Genomic DNA, 15,740 nt, shown 5'->3' with positions numbered 1-15,740 from the left:
CAGTGAACATCTAGGTAGCGCACGGACGTCCAACTGTTGAATTTTTAATTTTGTCTAAATATAAGTGCCTTTGCTCCCCCGACCGTCTATCCTGTAGTGTTGAGAACACAGAAGTGAGAGAACTTGTCTCCCTCTAAAGTGACTAAAGTCGGCTATCCCCAGTCTCTGCTTGTCACGCATGAATGGTCTTTAACGAAAGAGACGGTATTCACTTGCATGCTGGGGATTTTCTAACGTTCTGCAGGGCTGCTTTAATCAGCATACATGAACAACTTCCAAGAGCAGTTTAACAGAATTTTTCACACGAACACTTGAGGGAATCATGTTCCCCAAAAGTGAATTTCTTTGTTATTTCTCTGACCTTGAATGTTTCAATCCAAGCTTTGCTGTTCGAGATAAAAAGTGCATTTTAATCCTCGAAGCTGGTTCAGTTAATTAGTATATTTTCATGCTTTTGATTAAAAGCTGAGATACTGCTGTGAGCGGGCGACTCATAATATGTAACATTATATCTCCATCTTTGCATATCACCCTTACTGTCCACTTGTTTTATCAAGCACTAACAAAAAACCTGGAGTCAATTTAGAGGTGTTTTTTGTCTAAATTATACCAGCTGCAAAATGATGTATAACAAATCTTTTTTTAGTTTTTTTCTGACATCTGTGTTGTGTTGTGTACATGTACGTGTGTGTCTTCAGTCTGCAGATGTGTGTGAGCAGATCCTTCGGGTAGTGTCTCGCTCCAGTCGACTGGAAGAGTTGGTTCTGGACAACGCAGGACTCAAAACGTGAGATAGTGCAAACTATTAAAAGGGCAAGGTCAATGAACTCATAATGAAGAGTACTGCTGGCAGAGCTTTGTGTGAGACAATGAGTCCAGTGCAATCACTTGGAGACGACACGTTTTTAGCAGATAGCCTGTTTTACCAACTGCTGCTGTGGAGAAGTGTTGGCGTTTCCCAGACAGAAAGGGTCTAATCAAAGACGCTGTCTTGCATTATGGGAAATATAGGATCCATAGAAATAGAAAAAGGAGTTGAAGGGACAATCTCATTCAAATCAACGTAGCAGGATGGTAAGAGGGGCCATTTTACGACTTAAATGAGCAGTGGAGTAGGAACGTTACAAAGCAGAGTAAAATGTAATGCTTCATCCACACACTCTAGTCACAGCGTAGAAAAGCACATTGCTTTCGCCAGGTAAGTGAAATCTTTTTTTTGGGCTCGTTTTCTGTAACCAGTGTAGCATTAAAGCATAGTTACAGAGCTACTAGCCCGCCATCAATCTCCGGAGCTGCGTCCGCTCTCTTCCCGCCGGGCTGGGACAACACTGATGCGCATTGTCACCATAACAACAAACAAAAATCTGCATTTTCTTTTGTACTAGTCAAATAACCACGGAAAAAAAGTTCAATATCCATTCTATTCCTATTCTATTTCTATGGTAGCATATAGCAACAAAAATTCAGGATATTTCACCCTGTCGCATCAATTTTAGCCCTTTTTAAACAATCATAGGTCCCCTAACTTTATGGAAATACAATACTAAGACACATGCCTGCAACAAAAGTAAACGTTATAGCATTATATATAGAATACCAAAAGTCTGACTTATGTGAAATGTGAAATTGATTGACTTATCATCATAGTTTAAATACAGGTATTACTAATAACACTGCCGATGGCTCTGTTTTAAGTCTTCCAGTAAGCCATGGCAGTGTGGGCCAACATGCACAATACCAGGACACTCTAGCAACTAAATGCAGCCACTATTCATTTTATTAATTACAACTGTGCTTTTCCTACTGTGACATGTCAAAATGTGTTCTGTGAAAAAGGCCGATTCACTTCTATTCTGCTCTTGCTGTTCTGCTTTGGCCAAATTATATTTATGTTGCTAAACCTTTTTGATAGGTTGCACACACGTACTGTACATTGGTCATACACACATAACGGCTACACTCTTTCCCACACTTTAGAGATTTTGCCCAGAAGCTAGCTGCTGCCCTGGCCCACAACCCCAGCTCAGGACTCACCACCATTAATCTTGCCAACAACGCACTGGAGGACAGAGGTGAGATGTCTGCTCTAATGTAGTCTAATGTCTGCGGTCTGTTATACTCTCAACTGTACTTTGTTCTAAACGGCTCTGTTCTACATCTGGTCAGAAAGGTAAATCTCCTACCGAAGCAAAATATTGAAGACATTGAACATTCAGATTTTGCTTGCCAACTCTTAAATGTGCATTATTCATGTATACTATATACACCACAGCCTGTCACATGTGTAGAGTGTATTGATTTTTCTATTCACTGGTTACAGTGCAGTGAGAGCAACAAGTTTAATATTTCATCACCTCTATTCTAATGAATTAATGACACATTCCACCAAATGTACGACAGATTTCTGGGGTTTACATCTCTGGCTTATTTTTTATCTTGTGAAATTTACCACAGTGATCTTTTGAATGTTCTCTTATTTAAACAAAATTATACCATATTATTTTAGACATTTGGGCTCGGAGTAATTTTGCTTTGATAGTTTCTGTTTCTGTGTATAGAATTAATATTTTGTCTGTTCACGAGTCACTATGACTGTTTCCTCTCCCTTGCTGCAGGTATCTCCTCCCTGGGAGCTCAGTTTGCCAAACTTCGTCAGGGGCTCAAGCATTTAAACTTCTCCAAAACCTCACTATCACCCAAAGGTATGTGCTATATATATACAGTTCCTAATACATGATGAATGAAAACATATGCAGTTTTGAAATGGAGTTGTTTGAAATGATTCAATTACAAAAAATATTACTAATATTGTGTTGTGATCAGCCTGCTCTCTAATTTACGTGAGCGCCTGTCATCAGGCACAATCCACATCTTCCACAAATCTAATCACACCTACCGCTGGGATGCTAATGACACCTAATTATTGCAACACTGTGAGTGAGAGAGGGAGAGGAAGAAAAATGTGTTGTAGTGTTTGTAATGTGTGAGTGTGCAGAAGAGACAATCTGTAAACAGTATTCATGTTTTTTATTTGCATAAATACTGCTTACTAGACCACTTTCCTTCAATCAGTAGAGCCGTAACTTCTTGGCATGATGGAAAAATCCTTCTGCAGTAATGGCCTTTAATGAAATTCTATGAAAGGGCTGATTGCTTTTCTGCAACAACAAAAAATGCTGGGGATTTGTTGTCATTCTTGTTATAATTTCTAGATTAAATGTAGTCAGCTGTCAACAACCACTTGCAGGTCAAATTTCTTCTTGGTTCTCACCCAAACTAAACGCATCGGGCACCGTCTTTAGGGACCCTCTGTAAACATGCTCTGCTCTCAGGCAATCAATAAAGAGCTATCATATTTCACAGTGTAGGGTTAGCGAGAGGGCTGCTCTGCTTAAACTGAGCCCTGCTCGTCTAGCTAAAGGCCCGGTCTATAATCCAAACCCCAAAAGCCCCCAATGCTTCGAGCAAAAGCAAAGCATTGAGGATATTTTCCTCTTTTTTAGCACTGATTCTGATAAATCTGAAGTAGATCCATCATTTGATCTTGTGAATTCCAGTTCAATGTTACTTGAAAATGTTGAAATGTTTGCATCCATTGCAGAAATCTTGTCTCTCTTGTTATCTCATCTTTATTATTTCTGTGTATTTTTCAGTTTCTCCTTTTTCATCTGTTCTCAGCTTTCTATCTCTGTCGAGTCCGTCATTTGACAGTCACACCTTGATTCACTGCTAGTTCAGTGTGTCAGCCATGTGATAGACTTGACACGGGGTCAGAGGTTGTACGCAGAGAATAACGACATCACACGCACACAATAGAAATCCATGCATGCCAAGACGTGCATATAATCTCTGTCTCTCACGTCGTAAACATTTGAGACAGCAGCACTTCATGAGGTTGTTGAGAGCTTGATGTTGGCGTCATGCCTTTAATGAATTTATTTTGATATATCTTCTTGTGACATAAAATTAAAAACGCCTCATCCTTAACATAGACTTACAGTGAGAAAGGTGCAGCATTACATTTACACCACCATGAGAAGGCTTGCTCTTTTCCCTTTCCATGCAGTCACTCTACATTCTGATCCCGTTCTTTCCTGTTTTCACCCACTGATATTTCCTTCGTGCGCTGTCAAAACAGGAGGCTTGAGGGTTGGGATAATGCTGACATTGCATGTGTGTGTGTGTGTGTGTGTGTGTGTGTGTGTGTGTGTGTGTGTGTTGCAGGGGTGAACAGCCTTTGTCAGTCACTGAGTGCCAACCCGTCCATCCCCAGCAGCCTGGTCCATCTGGACCTCTCAGGGAATGTCCTCCGAGGAGACGACATGCAGGTACAAACACAGTTTCTAATCCATTTTAGCGCTGGTAGCAATAACACTCAATCGATTGAAACAGTTCAGTGCTGCGGATGTGTGGAGGCGTTTGCAGACCGTTATAAATCAGTTAGCATGTCACTCTGTAGGAGAGCATCGACTTGGGAAATTCAACATCTGTCCAGAGCACAGATACAAGGATAAGGAGAGAAACCTTCTATTGTGGGGTTACAAATCAGAATCTAGTCTAACTGACACAGTCGTACCAATCCCAGTGACATATTGTATTTATATCTATACAACAAATCACGATACATACACACACAGATGTTAGTATCATCTGCTGCCTAAAATACTGCAGGGACTGAAGCTAAAATAGTTTTAGAGGAATAGGGAACAACACATATTCCCTTTTTTGTCAAAGTGTTTCATGAGAAGACTGATGCCACTCTCATGTCTGTACAGTAAATATGAAGCTAGCACCAGCAGCCGGTTAGCTTAGCTTAGCACAAGGACTGGAAACAGCTAGCCTCTAAAGTATACAAATCAACACGAGTAGAGGAAGTTCCTTGTTGACAAGGCATCGTCTTCTCCTTTGTAACAATGTGTGTCGTGTTTTGCTTTACATTTAGCATTTCTACCACTTCCTGGGTCAACCCAACAGCCTGTCAACCCTTGACCTCTCCAACACTGACTGCTCATTGGACCAGGTGAGTTAGGAGGCAAACTAAAATGATATCCTGCCTATTAAAAGAGAATCGGGTAAAAAGACATACGATAATGGATAACACATTTCTATCAAAACAATCCCAGCAGAAGAATGAGAGAATTACTTTCTGTGAGCAAACAACGTGCAGTTCTAGTTGTCCCTCATTATGCCGTATTGTAAAATGAAGTACAGGCCATTAATGTCGGTGTTGCAGGGAATGTAATCTAATTGTACACGCCCACTCAAACTGTGTTGCCATATACTGCTTGTGAAGTGATCTGAATACCGTATGTGCTGTATTGATGTGGGTCTGAGAGCCAAATACAGCTTATTGATTAGTCTGAGATGTAGCCAGCTGTCAGCCTGTCACTGAACATATTGACTAGCTCTTAGATCATATTCTGTCTCTCTCACTTACACAAACAGCCAGACATAAATACATTCACACACTTAAATACATTCACACACTTCTTAACACAGGCGAACGCTTTCTTCACTTTTCCAAATAAAGCATGAGAACTCAAACACTTGTTTATACAGCTCATATGTCCTGTTAATACATTCGGTGTGCTTTCCAGGTTTGCTCAGCTCTGCTGCGTGGCTCCGTCGAGCACCTCTCTGTTCTTAATGTGTCAAAGAGCGTCTTCCCTCACAGGTAAAAACCCATCCGTGTTGCACTAAATTGATCTGTATCTTAAAACGTGTGATGGTCAAGAGTGCATTTGCAAGATTTCCAGAATACCATCACACAGCTAAGATGGCTTCCATAGTTATCCACAACTACCACTTGCATCTTTTTGTAAAATCAGGGCCTAAATGTAAAGTTGATATTGAGTTGTATCTCCTGTAAGTTGTCATCCACTATGTGCTCACTAGACAATGCTTTTTAGCCCATAACACCACTGAAGCTTCTCTGTAAGACAGTACATGTACATGTAGTATGTGTCTACATCAAAGTGTCTTTTTGCCCTAAAAGGTTGATTTGACCTGAAATGAGAGACTTGTTACAGCGGTTCCTTTTAGCTGAAGTCTGTATATTGGTGTGTGACACCTGCTGTTGACAAAGTGCCATTACAGACAAGATGAAACAGGTTGAAAAATATCCTGTGTTTTGCTGGGTTTGTAAATGTGCAGTGTGTGTGTGTGTGTGTAACAGATGGGTGGTGGGCGGAGTTTTCTTCCAATTATTATCTCTCTTTCCAGTGTGCCTCTAGGGAGTTGAGGACTTCATCAAGGGGAGAGAGGAGCAGAGGATGGGGGGTGGTTATTAGGTGAGAGAGGTGGAGGCATGGAGAGAGGAGTAGAGAACATGAGTATGGTAGAGGTGGAAGGAAAGAAGGGGAATTGAATGTGCGGACACAGTGGCAGAAGTGGGTACGGGTTGTACAGTAAATGGGGCTTGAGTGATTCTCCTTTGTGAAAATCCTGTCTGAGGACTTTGTTTTGTGGAGCTAAAACAGTTTCTTAAACAGCAGATAAAAACTAAAATGGGTCACAGGCTTTTAGGACATGGTAAGAGTAATACAAACGTATTGTTTGCCTGAATCTCCGTCCATCATCGAGCCTTTTCTGGTGTTGGATCAAAAGGGCTTAAACAGTCTGAAAAGTTGTTGACATGTTTTTTCATTGTTCATTATTTGTATTTCCTGCTCTCTTTTTGTTTTCTGTAGGAAAGGCAAAGAGGTGCCTCCGTCATTTAAGCACTTCTTCAGCAGCGCCATGTCTCTGAGCTCCATCAACGTGTCAGGAACCAAGCTGCCACCGGAGGCCCTCAAGTGAGAGCACGATTCATTCACATTTAATGCGTCTGCGGAGCTTCTGCCCCACATTCTCTGCGCCTGTACATTCTGTTCCTCATCTCCTTTTATCACCTGTCTCCTCTTTCAAAGTTGAGCATTTTCAGACTTTCAGGTACAGTAAGAATAAACTTGTCTTGTCAGCCTATTTCACAGTGAGGAGCTGCATTGGAGGACAGCAGCTGCAGCTTTATCTGAACTAACTGGGAGACTGCAGTTTAATGTTTATTTTACTGCAAGTGGTATCATCATTAGTATCTGGAGTTTGGATATTGACAGTGGCAAAAAAACATGTATGCTCACCAATGAAAACAAATTGAAACGTAATGGAACAAAATATAACCAATTAGGGAAACCTGGATTCACAAACAATGAACAGTCTACTGATGAAACGTTTTTCAAATCTCTTAATACCTTTTGAAGTTATAATTATTTTAACTGCTTACATTGATATTGTTGTAGAGCTCTCCTGCTTGGCCTGGCCAGTAACCTCAATCTGAAGGGCGTGTCTCTGGATCTCAGCTGCTGTGAGGTAAGACCGACAGAGATGCACCGAGCAGTCATTTTCCCTCATACATCATTTCATTTGAAGTCAAGATATCATTGAGATCTTTCTGTGCATTTGTACCCGGCCCGTGAGTCGGCCCGTGAGTGATCATTCCCTCGTGGCTGCACTGAAATCAAATCTCAATGTGACAGCTGTCGAGCTGAAGCCCCAACCGTTCAGTAGAGATGGAAGTGTTTTAAATGTATCACCAAATGCAGCGACAACAGTTTCCAGAGCAGTTGCAGAGAAGAGTAGACCCAGATCCCTCAGCTGTAGTAACATTAAATGATGATGCATCAGCTGACACAGTTAAAGCACAATGCTACAAAACACAGTGAAAGCCTGAGTAATCAAAAGACGGCAACCAGTGGCTCTTCCTGGGGCACTGCTTGTGTCTTCTGGATTGTATTCCTTTATTCTTTCTGTGTCTAGTATTAGCGGTATTTGTGTAAGTGCCTTTGTCAGCTAAAGTTTGGAGAGGGTGGTTTTTAATAGTTTGGAGGTAACACTCATCCAATGCAATCAGCCTTTTAGGATCCACTCCAAAACCGTCCCGACAGGCCAGTGACACTGTTAAGAGGCGGTATAATGGAATACTTGGCCGACAGCAGGCGGGGGCGGGGGGGCGGGGAGCTGTTTCCATCCCTAATTGTTTCATCACATCTCTCACCCACACACACCAGCTCCTCGCCTTCATCTCCTCCCCTGCTCGAACAGAAAAAGACAGCTTGCTGCAGATTCAATGCAGATTCAATGGGAATGCTAAAGATAACACATGAATACAAATTACACAGGAAATCCAATTCCAGATTCCCATAGAAATCTTCCCAAACTGAAGCTGTGGGGGGAAATGATGCGTTCGGCCCTTTTTTTTTTTTTTTTTGCGAGGTCTTAATGAGCCGCTTGGTGAAGATGGCCCAAAACTGTGCTTTGAGTGGGCTGACAGCATGCGAGAGAAGGGCTGTGTATATGATTTCTGTTACGTGTCTTCATGCAAATGTGTGCGTCACTGGTGAGAACAGAAGTATTAAGCATCTGTGTGTTTTGTTGCTGGTAATTGTTGGCATGGCTCTGACATGCCGTTCTCTCCCCCTAATGCTTCTGTAAGCTTGGCCATTGTGTAAGTACAAATGTGCTCAATCTTAATAATTAACATCTCATTCCTCCTCATTTTTTTTGCACGTCTGTTTTGGCAGATGCTTTATTTTCTGCTGATCCTATTCTTCTCGTGGTCCATATTTTTATTTTGGATGATCTGTGTTGTTATTTTAAGTTTTATGATAAAACCACAAGTTCTTCATAAGTTGTATCCTGCATGTCTCCATTATTAGTTGTCTGTTAGAAACCAAATGCATGTTTCACCTAAAAATCTTACACGCATAATTTTGTCATTTAAACCACTTGCTTTGTTGTTTTCACAGCGGTACTCAGGTTCATAATGTATATACAGTAGTTGAATCTCGTATTGTTGAATGCGTACAACCTTCTGCACAATATTGGTGCAGGATTCTCTAAAAGCTGTCTCATGCTAGTAGTCGTGCAGCAGGCAGTTAGGGAGTCGCATATTCAAAGTGTTAGGAGCTCTGGCTAGCTGTACCGTTATTAGATGAACATGCCATACGCTATATTGTGCCTCACGTACTGTGTGTGTGTGTGTGCGTGTGCGTGTGTGTGTGTTTAAAATTCGCCCTCCTGTCTTCCCAGTTGCGGTCAGGAGGCTCTCAGATCCTTGAAGGTTGTATTGCTGAGATCCCGAACATCTCCAGCCTAGACATCTCTGACAACGGTGAGGTGGCAGCTTTCATGCATGTTGTATCATATATTTACTTTCAATTCCAACATCATGCTAATAATAGCATGCAGCTACCAAAATCAAAGACCAGTCAACCTTATCATCTCAACCTATTCCTCCACCTCCAGGCCTGGACTCGGACCTGTCCACTCTGCTGGTGTGGTTGGCCAAGAACCGATCCATCAGACACCTTTCTCTGGGGAAGAACTTCAACAACATCAAGTCCAAGTAAGAACAGATGAGGTGTACAGTACGGGGCTGTGAGAGAAACCTCAGTGGTTAGGCCTGGGTTGGGTTTGGTTGTGGCTTAGTGTGTCTTAGCTCGGTCTGTTGTGGATGACCAAAGACTGCTCTGTCAGATGCCGTCTACAAACCAACATGCAATAGTCAGCCATGTTTGATCTTATAAATGCCACATGGCAAGGAAGTCTGAGGACTGTACATACTTAGAAGATGTACTGTACATAGTGAGGGGTCAAGATGACCAGAGATCTACATAGTAGGGCTGTCCACGACCAAAGAAATTCTTAATGGACTAACACTCTTTGTCGACTAATCCAGTGTTGATTTAATTGACAGATCTGTATAAACAGAGTATCTCGACAAAGAATCGCACAAAAGCATCTCTTTAAATCGTGTTTTTACCAGAAATGTGCACGTAAGTTTCTTGGAAACTTTCATTCGGCATGATAAAAGCATAAAAAATGAATCCCTACTACAAAATGTTGCATTCCTGATGGACTCGCACAGATTAATCTAGAAACTGTGTATTCTGCAGATTTTTCTATACTTGAGTATATAAAGAAAAATCTGTGCGGTGCAGTTCTCAAAAGATTGTTCTCTCAGTGCGCTTATCATGTTCATGCTTCCTTTTCGCCTCATTTTTTCTTCCTGTCTTTCTTCTGCCTGACATAGAAACCTTGCTCCAGTGTTGGACAGCCTGGTCCATATGATTCAGGAAGAAGAGTCGGTGAGTTTTTTTTCATTTCCTTCTCCATCTGCCGTTTGTGAGGGACAGTAGATAAATGGTGACGGAGAACGTCCTCCAAACAGACGCCTCAGTTTCAAATCCTGTATCAGCGAGCATCCAGCTGAAGCAAATCACTGAATCTCCACCAGCTGCTCTACAAATGATCCCTGACCTCTCTGTCGGAGGGTGGTGTGAATATAATCACCCTAGTGATGAATAAAGTATCATATTAAACTGAAACCATGTTGTTTATGAGAGCTGTACTCAAATATTCATGCTATTTCAAGTATCGGGTGCAGAACGTTAGGAACACAACAGCACTACAAAGGCAAACCACCAAAATACAGAACATTTAATAAAGGGATCTTCTCCAGTTTTAGCTATCTCCCTTCATTTCTGTCCCTCAATCCATCTCACTAGTTTTATCTCTGCCACCATCATAAAAGCTGTCACAGATTTTGCCCTGGTGCCTGTCCTTTTATTGTCTCCCACAGAGGCAGATGTACTAGATTGATGGTCCTATTGAGCCACTCTGTGCTGTGGTGTGTGTGTGTGTGTGTGTGTGTGTGTGTGTGTGTGTGTGTGTGTGATTATACATGAGAAGATAGCGTTTCTGAAGGAGCTGGTTATCTGGCTGTGCAGGAAGGATACAAAGAGAGGACAGGAGGGAAAAAGTGATATGCAGAGGTTAAAGGTGGAGGGTCAAAGAATGTTCATTAGGTGGGATAGGATAGTAAGGAATAAAAGTAATAGTGGTAGGTAGGAAATGTGACAGAGAGGGTCATTTTTTGTATCTTATTAGAACAGCTGATTGGTCTGGAGGCTGTTCTGAATGGGTGACGGAATAAGACCTTCGATGAAAGGAGGGTAACCACTGCCAAAACGGAAAAAAGAGAGCACTAGAAAAACTAAAACAGAGACAAAAAAATCACAAAATATTTGCCACCCCTGCCAGGAAACTTTATATACTCCCACCTTTCTCTCTTTTTTTCACACTTGCATACATACTCACTGAAACCCTTAGCATAATGACTGGAAAATAGCTATCCTGTTTCTGTCCAATGGTACCTTAATCTACAGCACCTGGACTCTTTCTTGGCCGGCAGCAATAACTTCCTGAAGTCTGAGCTGGTTGCCTGGAAAGGAGAGGAGGAGACTCAAGGAATTTCATTTGGCCAAGAAATAGTCCCCAAGAGAAAAAACAAACTGGGTATCTGCAAAATACAACATCTCCTTTATTGCTCTTTTTGCTTGTGTAATATATCTGTGGTAAGCAAACAACATATATTAGACACTAATAGAATCTGCATAACTGCCATCACTAACCAGAAAATGTAATTCTTATATTTATATATATATATATATATATATATATATATATTCATCCCTTATACAAACTACAATACATGCAAAACCACAGACCAGACCTAGTAATCATAATCTTAAGGTTTGTTATGGCAGTAAGAAATCAGTAAAAACCTAAATTTCACCAGCATGAAGTTAGAGAAGACGATACAGAGAAGATATGTGAAAGGGGAAAGTAGAATAACTGTACAACCCCAATTTCTCTAACCTAACAATAATAATAACAATCATTTAATGGTTGTGAAAGAGTAACCAGTAAGACTGCAGACACACTGCAGGATAAATGAGTTTCATTAGAATAAACGCAGCTCATCAGTAAACGCACATTCATTAAATAGATTCATTTGTCTCTGGTATAATGTCACTTTTATCTGCATGTCTTGGGCTACAATTTCTAATTTTCTTGGTTTTATAAAACAAGAAATGTATACATGCCCAGAGTAATGATTTCACTATTTTAGGGATTAATAAGGGCTGGGAATCTGAGCTGCTGGAAGTCATTTGCTTCAGCGATAGAAAGGGACAGTACGTTTTGCAGGCAGCACAACATGCAGACGTTGCCATTGTATACTTCCCTACTTCCACATTTACTGCGATGATCAGATGGTGTTAGTGCACTGATTTTCTGTGCTACAGCAGGACATTTAGATTTTTGTTCAGCTGTTATAAACCCAGTGATTTCTACTTTGCATCACTGGAGTGAGGATTACCGCGGCTACAGGTCCATAAACATGTACCCATTTAAATATGCATGTTCAGTGTTTGCTCTGTGCCCCACAGAAGCACATGCAAACAGTAAATAATTCTCTCTGCATCCTCAAACAAGACATGTCGATACTATTTCGCCACACATACATTGCTATCCAATCAGTGTATCACTCTCCTTCATAGACAGAAGCTTCATTAGAGAGTAACTCGCACGTCATTCAGACCTTTACTGGCAGTGCTTCTTGCAGCGCTGTGCGCTTTTGCATCTGTCATATTTATGAGATCAGACACTAAAATTAGGACTGACACAGCCCTTATTTTTAGGAGTTCCTTCAAACTCAGCCAGTTCGGACCTACTAATTTGCATTTGGTGTGAATGCAGCCTAGCCTCAGCGCGTTTTGTGAAGATGGCCCCCAGGAGTCTCCAGCTGTGTAAATGACATGCATCATAGAGCAGCTCAGAGCTGGTGAACAGACGGGCGCTGTTGGACATTTGTAAGCCCTCATATCACAAAGAAATCTACTTGATCCAGTGCTGAATTTTTCATTTTGCCCTGTGGAGTGCCCTGTTTTGAATGATAACACCTCTGACATTTTAGAAAAGTCTCTTGCAGGTCCACTTGATCCTCTGATAAATATTTAACTAGGGTTTGCCCTTTTGAGTATACCACCCTCTGCAGGAACAGAGCTGTATAACTACTGTTATATTTGCACAAGATGAAGTTGCTTTTTAACGTTTTGATTGATTTTAAAAAGCTTCAGACACTTGTAATGATGAAAAAGTGGCGTTGAGCTCTGACGACCGTGCTCAACTGCATGCTCATACTTTCTCATAGGAAGTGTGAGAATTAAGCCAAATGAAAAGAAGACACAGGGATATCAGGCACCCATTCACAGTGAATACAGGACACTTTGGCAGGAAAACATGCTGGCACTACTTAAAGGAATAATAATGCTCTCAACATTATACATTACAATAACTTTTGTTAAAGTTGGCAGTGATGTACAACAAGGGCCAAGAAAGCTCTTTTTAAATGTTCGCCTAATGCAAAAGGCAAATAAGAATTGGAAGACTGTCCTGCGTCCTTTTAACAGTCACAAACACATCATATATAACAGTCATATGGTAGTATTAAATGCCTCGTTCTCATAATATTAACCCTCTCTCAAAACCTTTTTTTTTCTCCTCCTCCCACCTCACATATACACTTCCTTCTCCCTTATTTCTTCCCTCCCCAGCCCCTCACATCTCTGTCTCTAGCAGACTCCAGACTGAAGAGTGATCTGACCATCGTTCTGAACGCTCTTGGCAGCAACTCCTCGCTCACCAGGTTAGACATCAGCGGGAACGCCATGGGGGACATGGGAGCCAAGATGTTGGCCAAAGCGCTACAGATCAACTCCAAACTCAGGTCAGTATACATTCAGGGCTCTAAGGCTGTGTCACATGACTGCCAGTCATAAATAACAATAAGTAACTAGAGAACATGCTGTGATGGGATCACACCAGCCGCTACATATTTTAAGGACAAGGGCACTTCTTTCGCCTCTACTTCCGGGCACCCTTGCTCGGACCACACCTATCTTAGAGTTCGGCTTTCATTTTGATCTCAGCTACAGACCTATAAAGGTTTGTTACTGCATCTTGCACGGTTGTGCTACTATCATGGTGACAAAATCTGTCCACACACAGAAAGAAATATCAAAACCTGGCAAAGAACTCAAGACCGTTTCTGTGGTCGTTATTAACGTACAATTATAACTTGTCCCATGAAGACAGATTGTATATTATTACAATTGCATTTTACTGTGTTGTCATTGATTATCAGTTCATACACTGGCCCCCACTTACGGTTGCCCACCAAGTTATTGACTTTGTTGCATTCACAAATGCTCTACTTAAAACATCCACAGTGATAAACCATTTATTAAATGATCTATATATTGTCTATAAATGCAAAATAAGAGGGGTTAAAATAAGGTGTTGACTGATAAAATGATATTAAAGACAAATAGACAAAAACAATAAAAGACCACATAGGTTCCCTTATATTTGACCCTATATGCACTCAAACACATGCATGAATATTGGAACTTGTGTGGTTCAAACATGTATTCCAATATTGGAAGTAAAAAAACATTTACAAGTCGATATTACTTGTCATTTGATGGCAGTTAAAATGTTGTAGATCGTCTCTCTGTTACCCTGTGTCACAGTGTGTTTGTCTGTGCAGGACTGTGATGTGGGACAAGAACAACACCAGCCCTCAGGGTCTTCAGGATGTAGCAGCCGCTCTGGAGAAGTGAGTAGCTCTGTCTGTATCTGTGTATACTGAGTCCATGTACGTGTGCATGACTGTGTGCTGATGACTGTCTGCTTGTGTGTTACAGTTATTAAGGCAATGTTGACAACCTATGAATGTTACATGGCACTGTTACACCTTAATTCTGACAGTTTGCATACACCGGTGCCCTACAGTCCTTTACATTTGTGCTGAGCAGGGGGACACCTTGAGATGTGTTAAGACAGGAAGAGTAGGAGAGAGGATGAGAGGAAGGAAACCAGAAAATGAATACAGCAACAAAGAAGCAATGACTGATTAAATCAGATTTTTGTCTACTGTCTGAATGTTCAATATTCCCTGTGTGTGAAATGACACGCTCACTAAATTAGCTTCTGGGACACATCTGTACATCTATCCCTCTCTCTCTCTGTTTATCATATTCTCCCAGCAGCACATCCACCTACAGTATTTCCCCATTGGGTCTCTGTATTGCATTATTGAAATAACAATTTCCTTTCCTTCTTGCCCCTGTTCTATATTCTGCTCAGCAGTGCAGTGGTTTGTGCATGTGTGCATTTTGCCGCCTTTAGTCAATTTCCTTACGTCTCTTGTTCTCTTTTGTCAGATTTTCTTTCACAATGCTCAACGTTAAATTCCTCTGAGGTTTGCCCAGACGTTCAATGCTGCTTAATAAGAGGGGCGTATTTTGTGGGAATTTTAAAGTGAACATAGAAAGCATGCAACGTTTCCTACATTCACCGATATTAAAAGTTACTGTATGAATACTTTTCAACCATTATATCCATAAAAACAGCATTTTTGTTATTGTTGTAAAATTAAAGAAATGATATTTAAGGCTGTTGACGGAGGTAGTATGTAGGCCATGTCAATAATCATTATTCAGTTCATACAGAAGTTAAATCTTCAGTAGTTTGCGGACCAGGTTGCCTGGCGTGGTGCTTCGCTGTGTGTGTGTGTGTGTGTGTGTTTATTGTGAAGCAGGCATATCTGATCAAAGATGAATCCGTTCACCTTCGAATTTGAAAACAATCAACATCTGACAGCCTTTACCTCCAAACACCCTCTCTTCTGTGTCTTCTGCTTTTCATTTTACTGTGTCTTCATTTCTTCCTCCTGCCATCCATTCATCTCCTCCATCATAATATGAATATGATTACTGTGTGGTGACCTCTATTTGCAGATCAGTAACTTCTCTAATGGTGCCACTTCATTGCTTGGTAATAGACCAATGTGGGAG

General features: G+C 41.1%; 1 protein-coding gene across 2 annotated transcripts in view; it reads left to right on the top strand.

Annotated features, from left to right (window-relative positions):
• LOC116398748 (F-actin-uncapping protein LRRC16A-like) overlaps positions 1-15,727 on the top strand; it is a 54,819-nt gene extending 39,092 nt beyond the window's left edge. The window contains exons 10-23 of one of the 2 annotated variants that reach the window (XM_031875328.1): positions 699-787; positions 1,978-2,072; positions 2,616-2,702; positions 4,225-4,328; positions 4,943-5,020; positions 5,598-5,674; positions 6,690-6,794; positions 7,278-7,347; positions 8,471-8,482; positions 9,067-9,148; positions 9,283-9,382; positions 10,070-10,124; positions 13,437-13,609; positions 14,432-15,727. In XM_031875328.1, coding sequence (XP_031731188.1) covers positions 699-787; positions 1,978-2,072; positions 2,616-2,702; positions 4,225-4,328; positions 4,943-5,020; positions 5,598-5,674; positions 6,690-6,794; positions 7,278-7,347; positions 8,471-8,482; positions 9,067-9,148; positions 9,283-9,382; positions 10,070-10,124; positions 13,437-13,609; positions 14,432-14,504 — 1,200 coding nt within the window. In that variant the 3' untranslated portion in view covers positions 14,505-15,727. The remainder of the gene's footprint in view (positions 1-698; positions 788-1,977; positions 2,073-2,615; positions 2,703-4,224; positions 4,329-4,942; positions 5,021-5,597; positions 5,675-6,689; positions 6,795-7,277; positions 7,348-8,470; positions 8,483-9,066; positions 9,149-9,282; positions 9,383-10,069; positions 10,125-13,436; positions 13,610-14,431) is intronic. The other variant, XM_031875329.1, reaches the window with a different exon arrangement.
• The last annotated feature ends 13 nt before the right edge of the window (positions 15,728-15,740 follow it).

Source organism: Anarrhichthys ocellatus, unplaced genomic scaffold (assembly GCF_004355925.1).
Source record: "Anarrhichthys ocellatus isolate YVR2014 unplaced genomic scaffold, GSC_Weel_1.0 scaffold89, whole genome shotgun sequence".
NCBI classification, from domain to species: Eukaryota; Metazoa; Chordata; class Actinopteri; order Perciformes; family Anarhichadidae; genus Anarrhichthys; species Anarrhichthys ocellatus.
The sequence above is the reverse complement of the archived record's forward strand: the minus strand, read 5'-3'. Positions and strand labels throughout refer to the sequence as shown.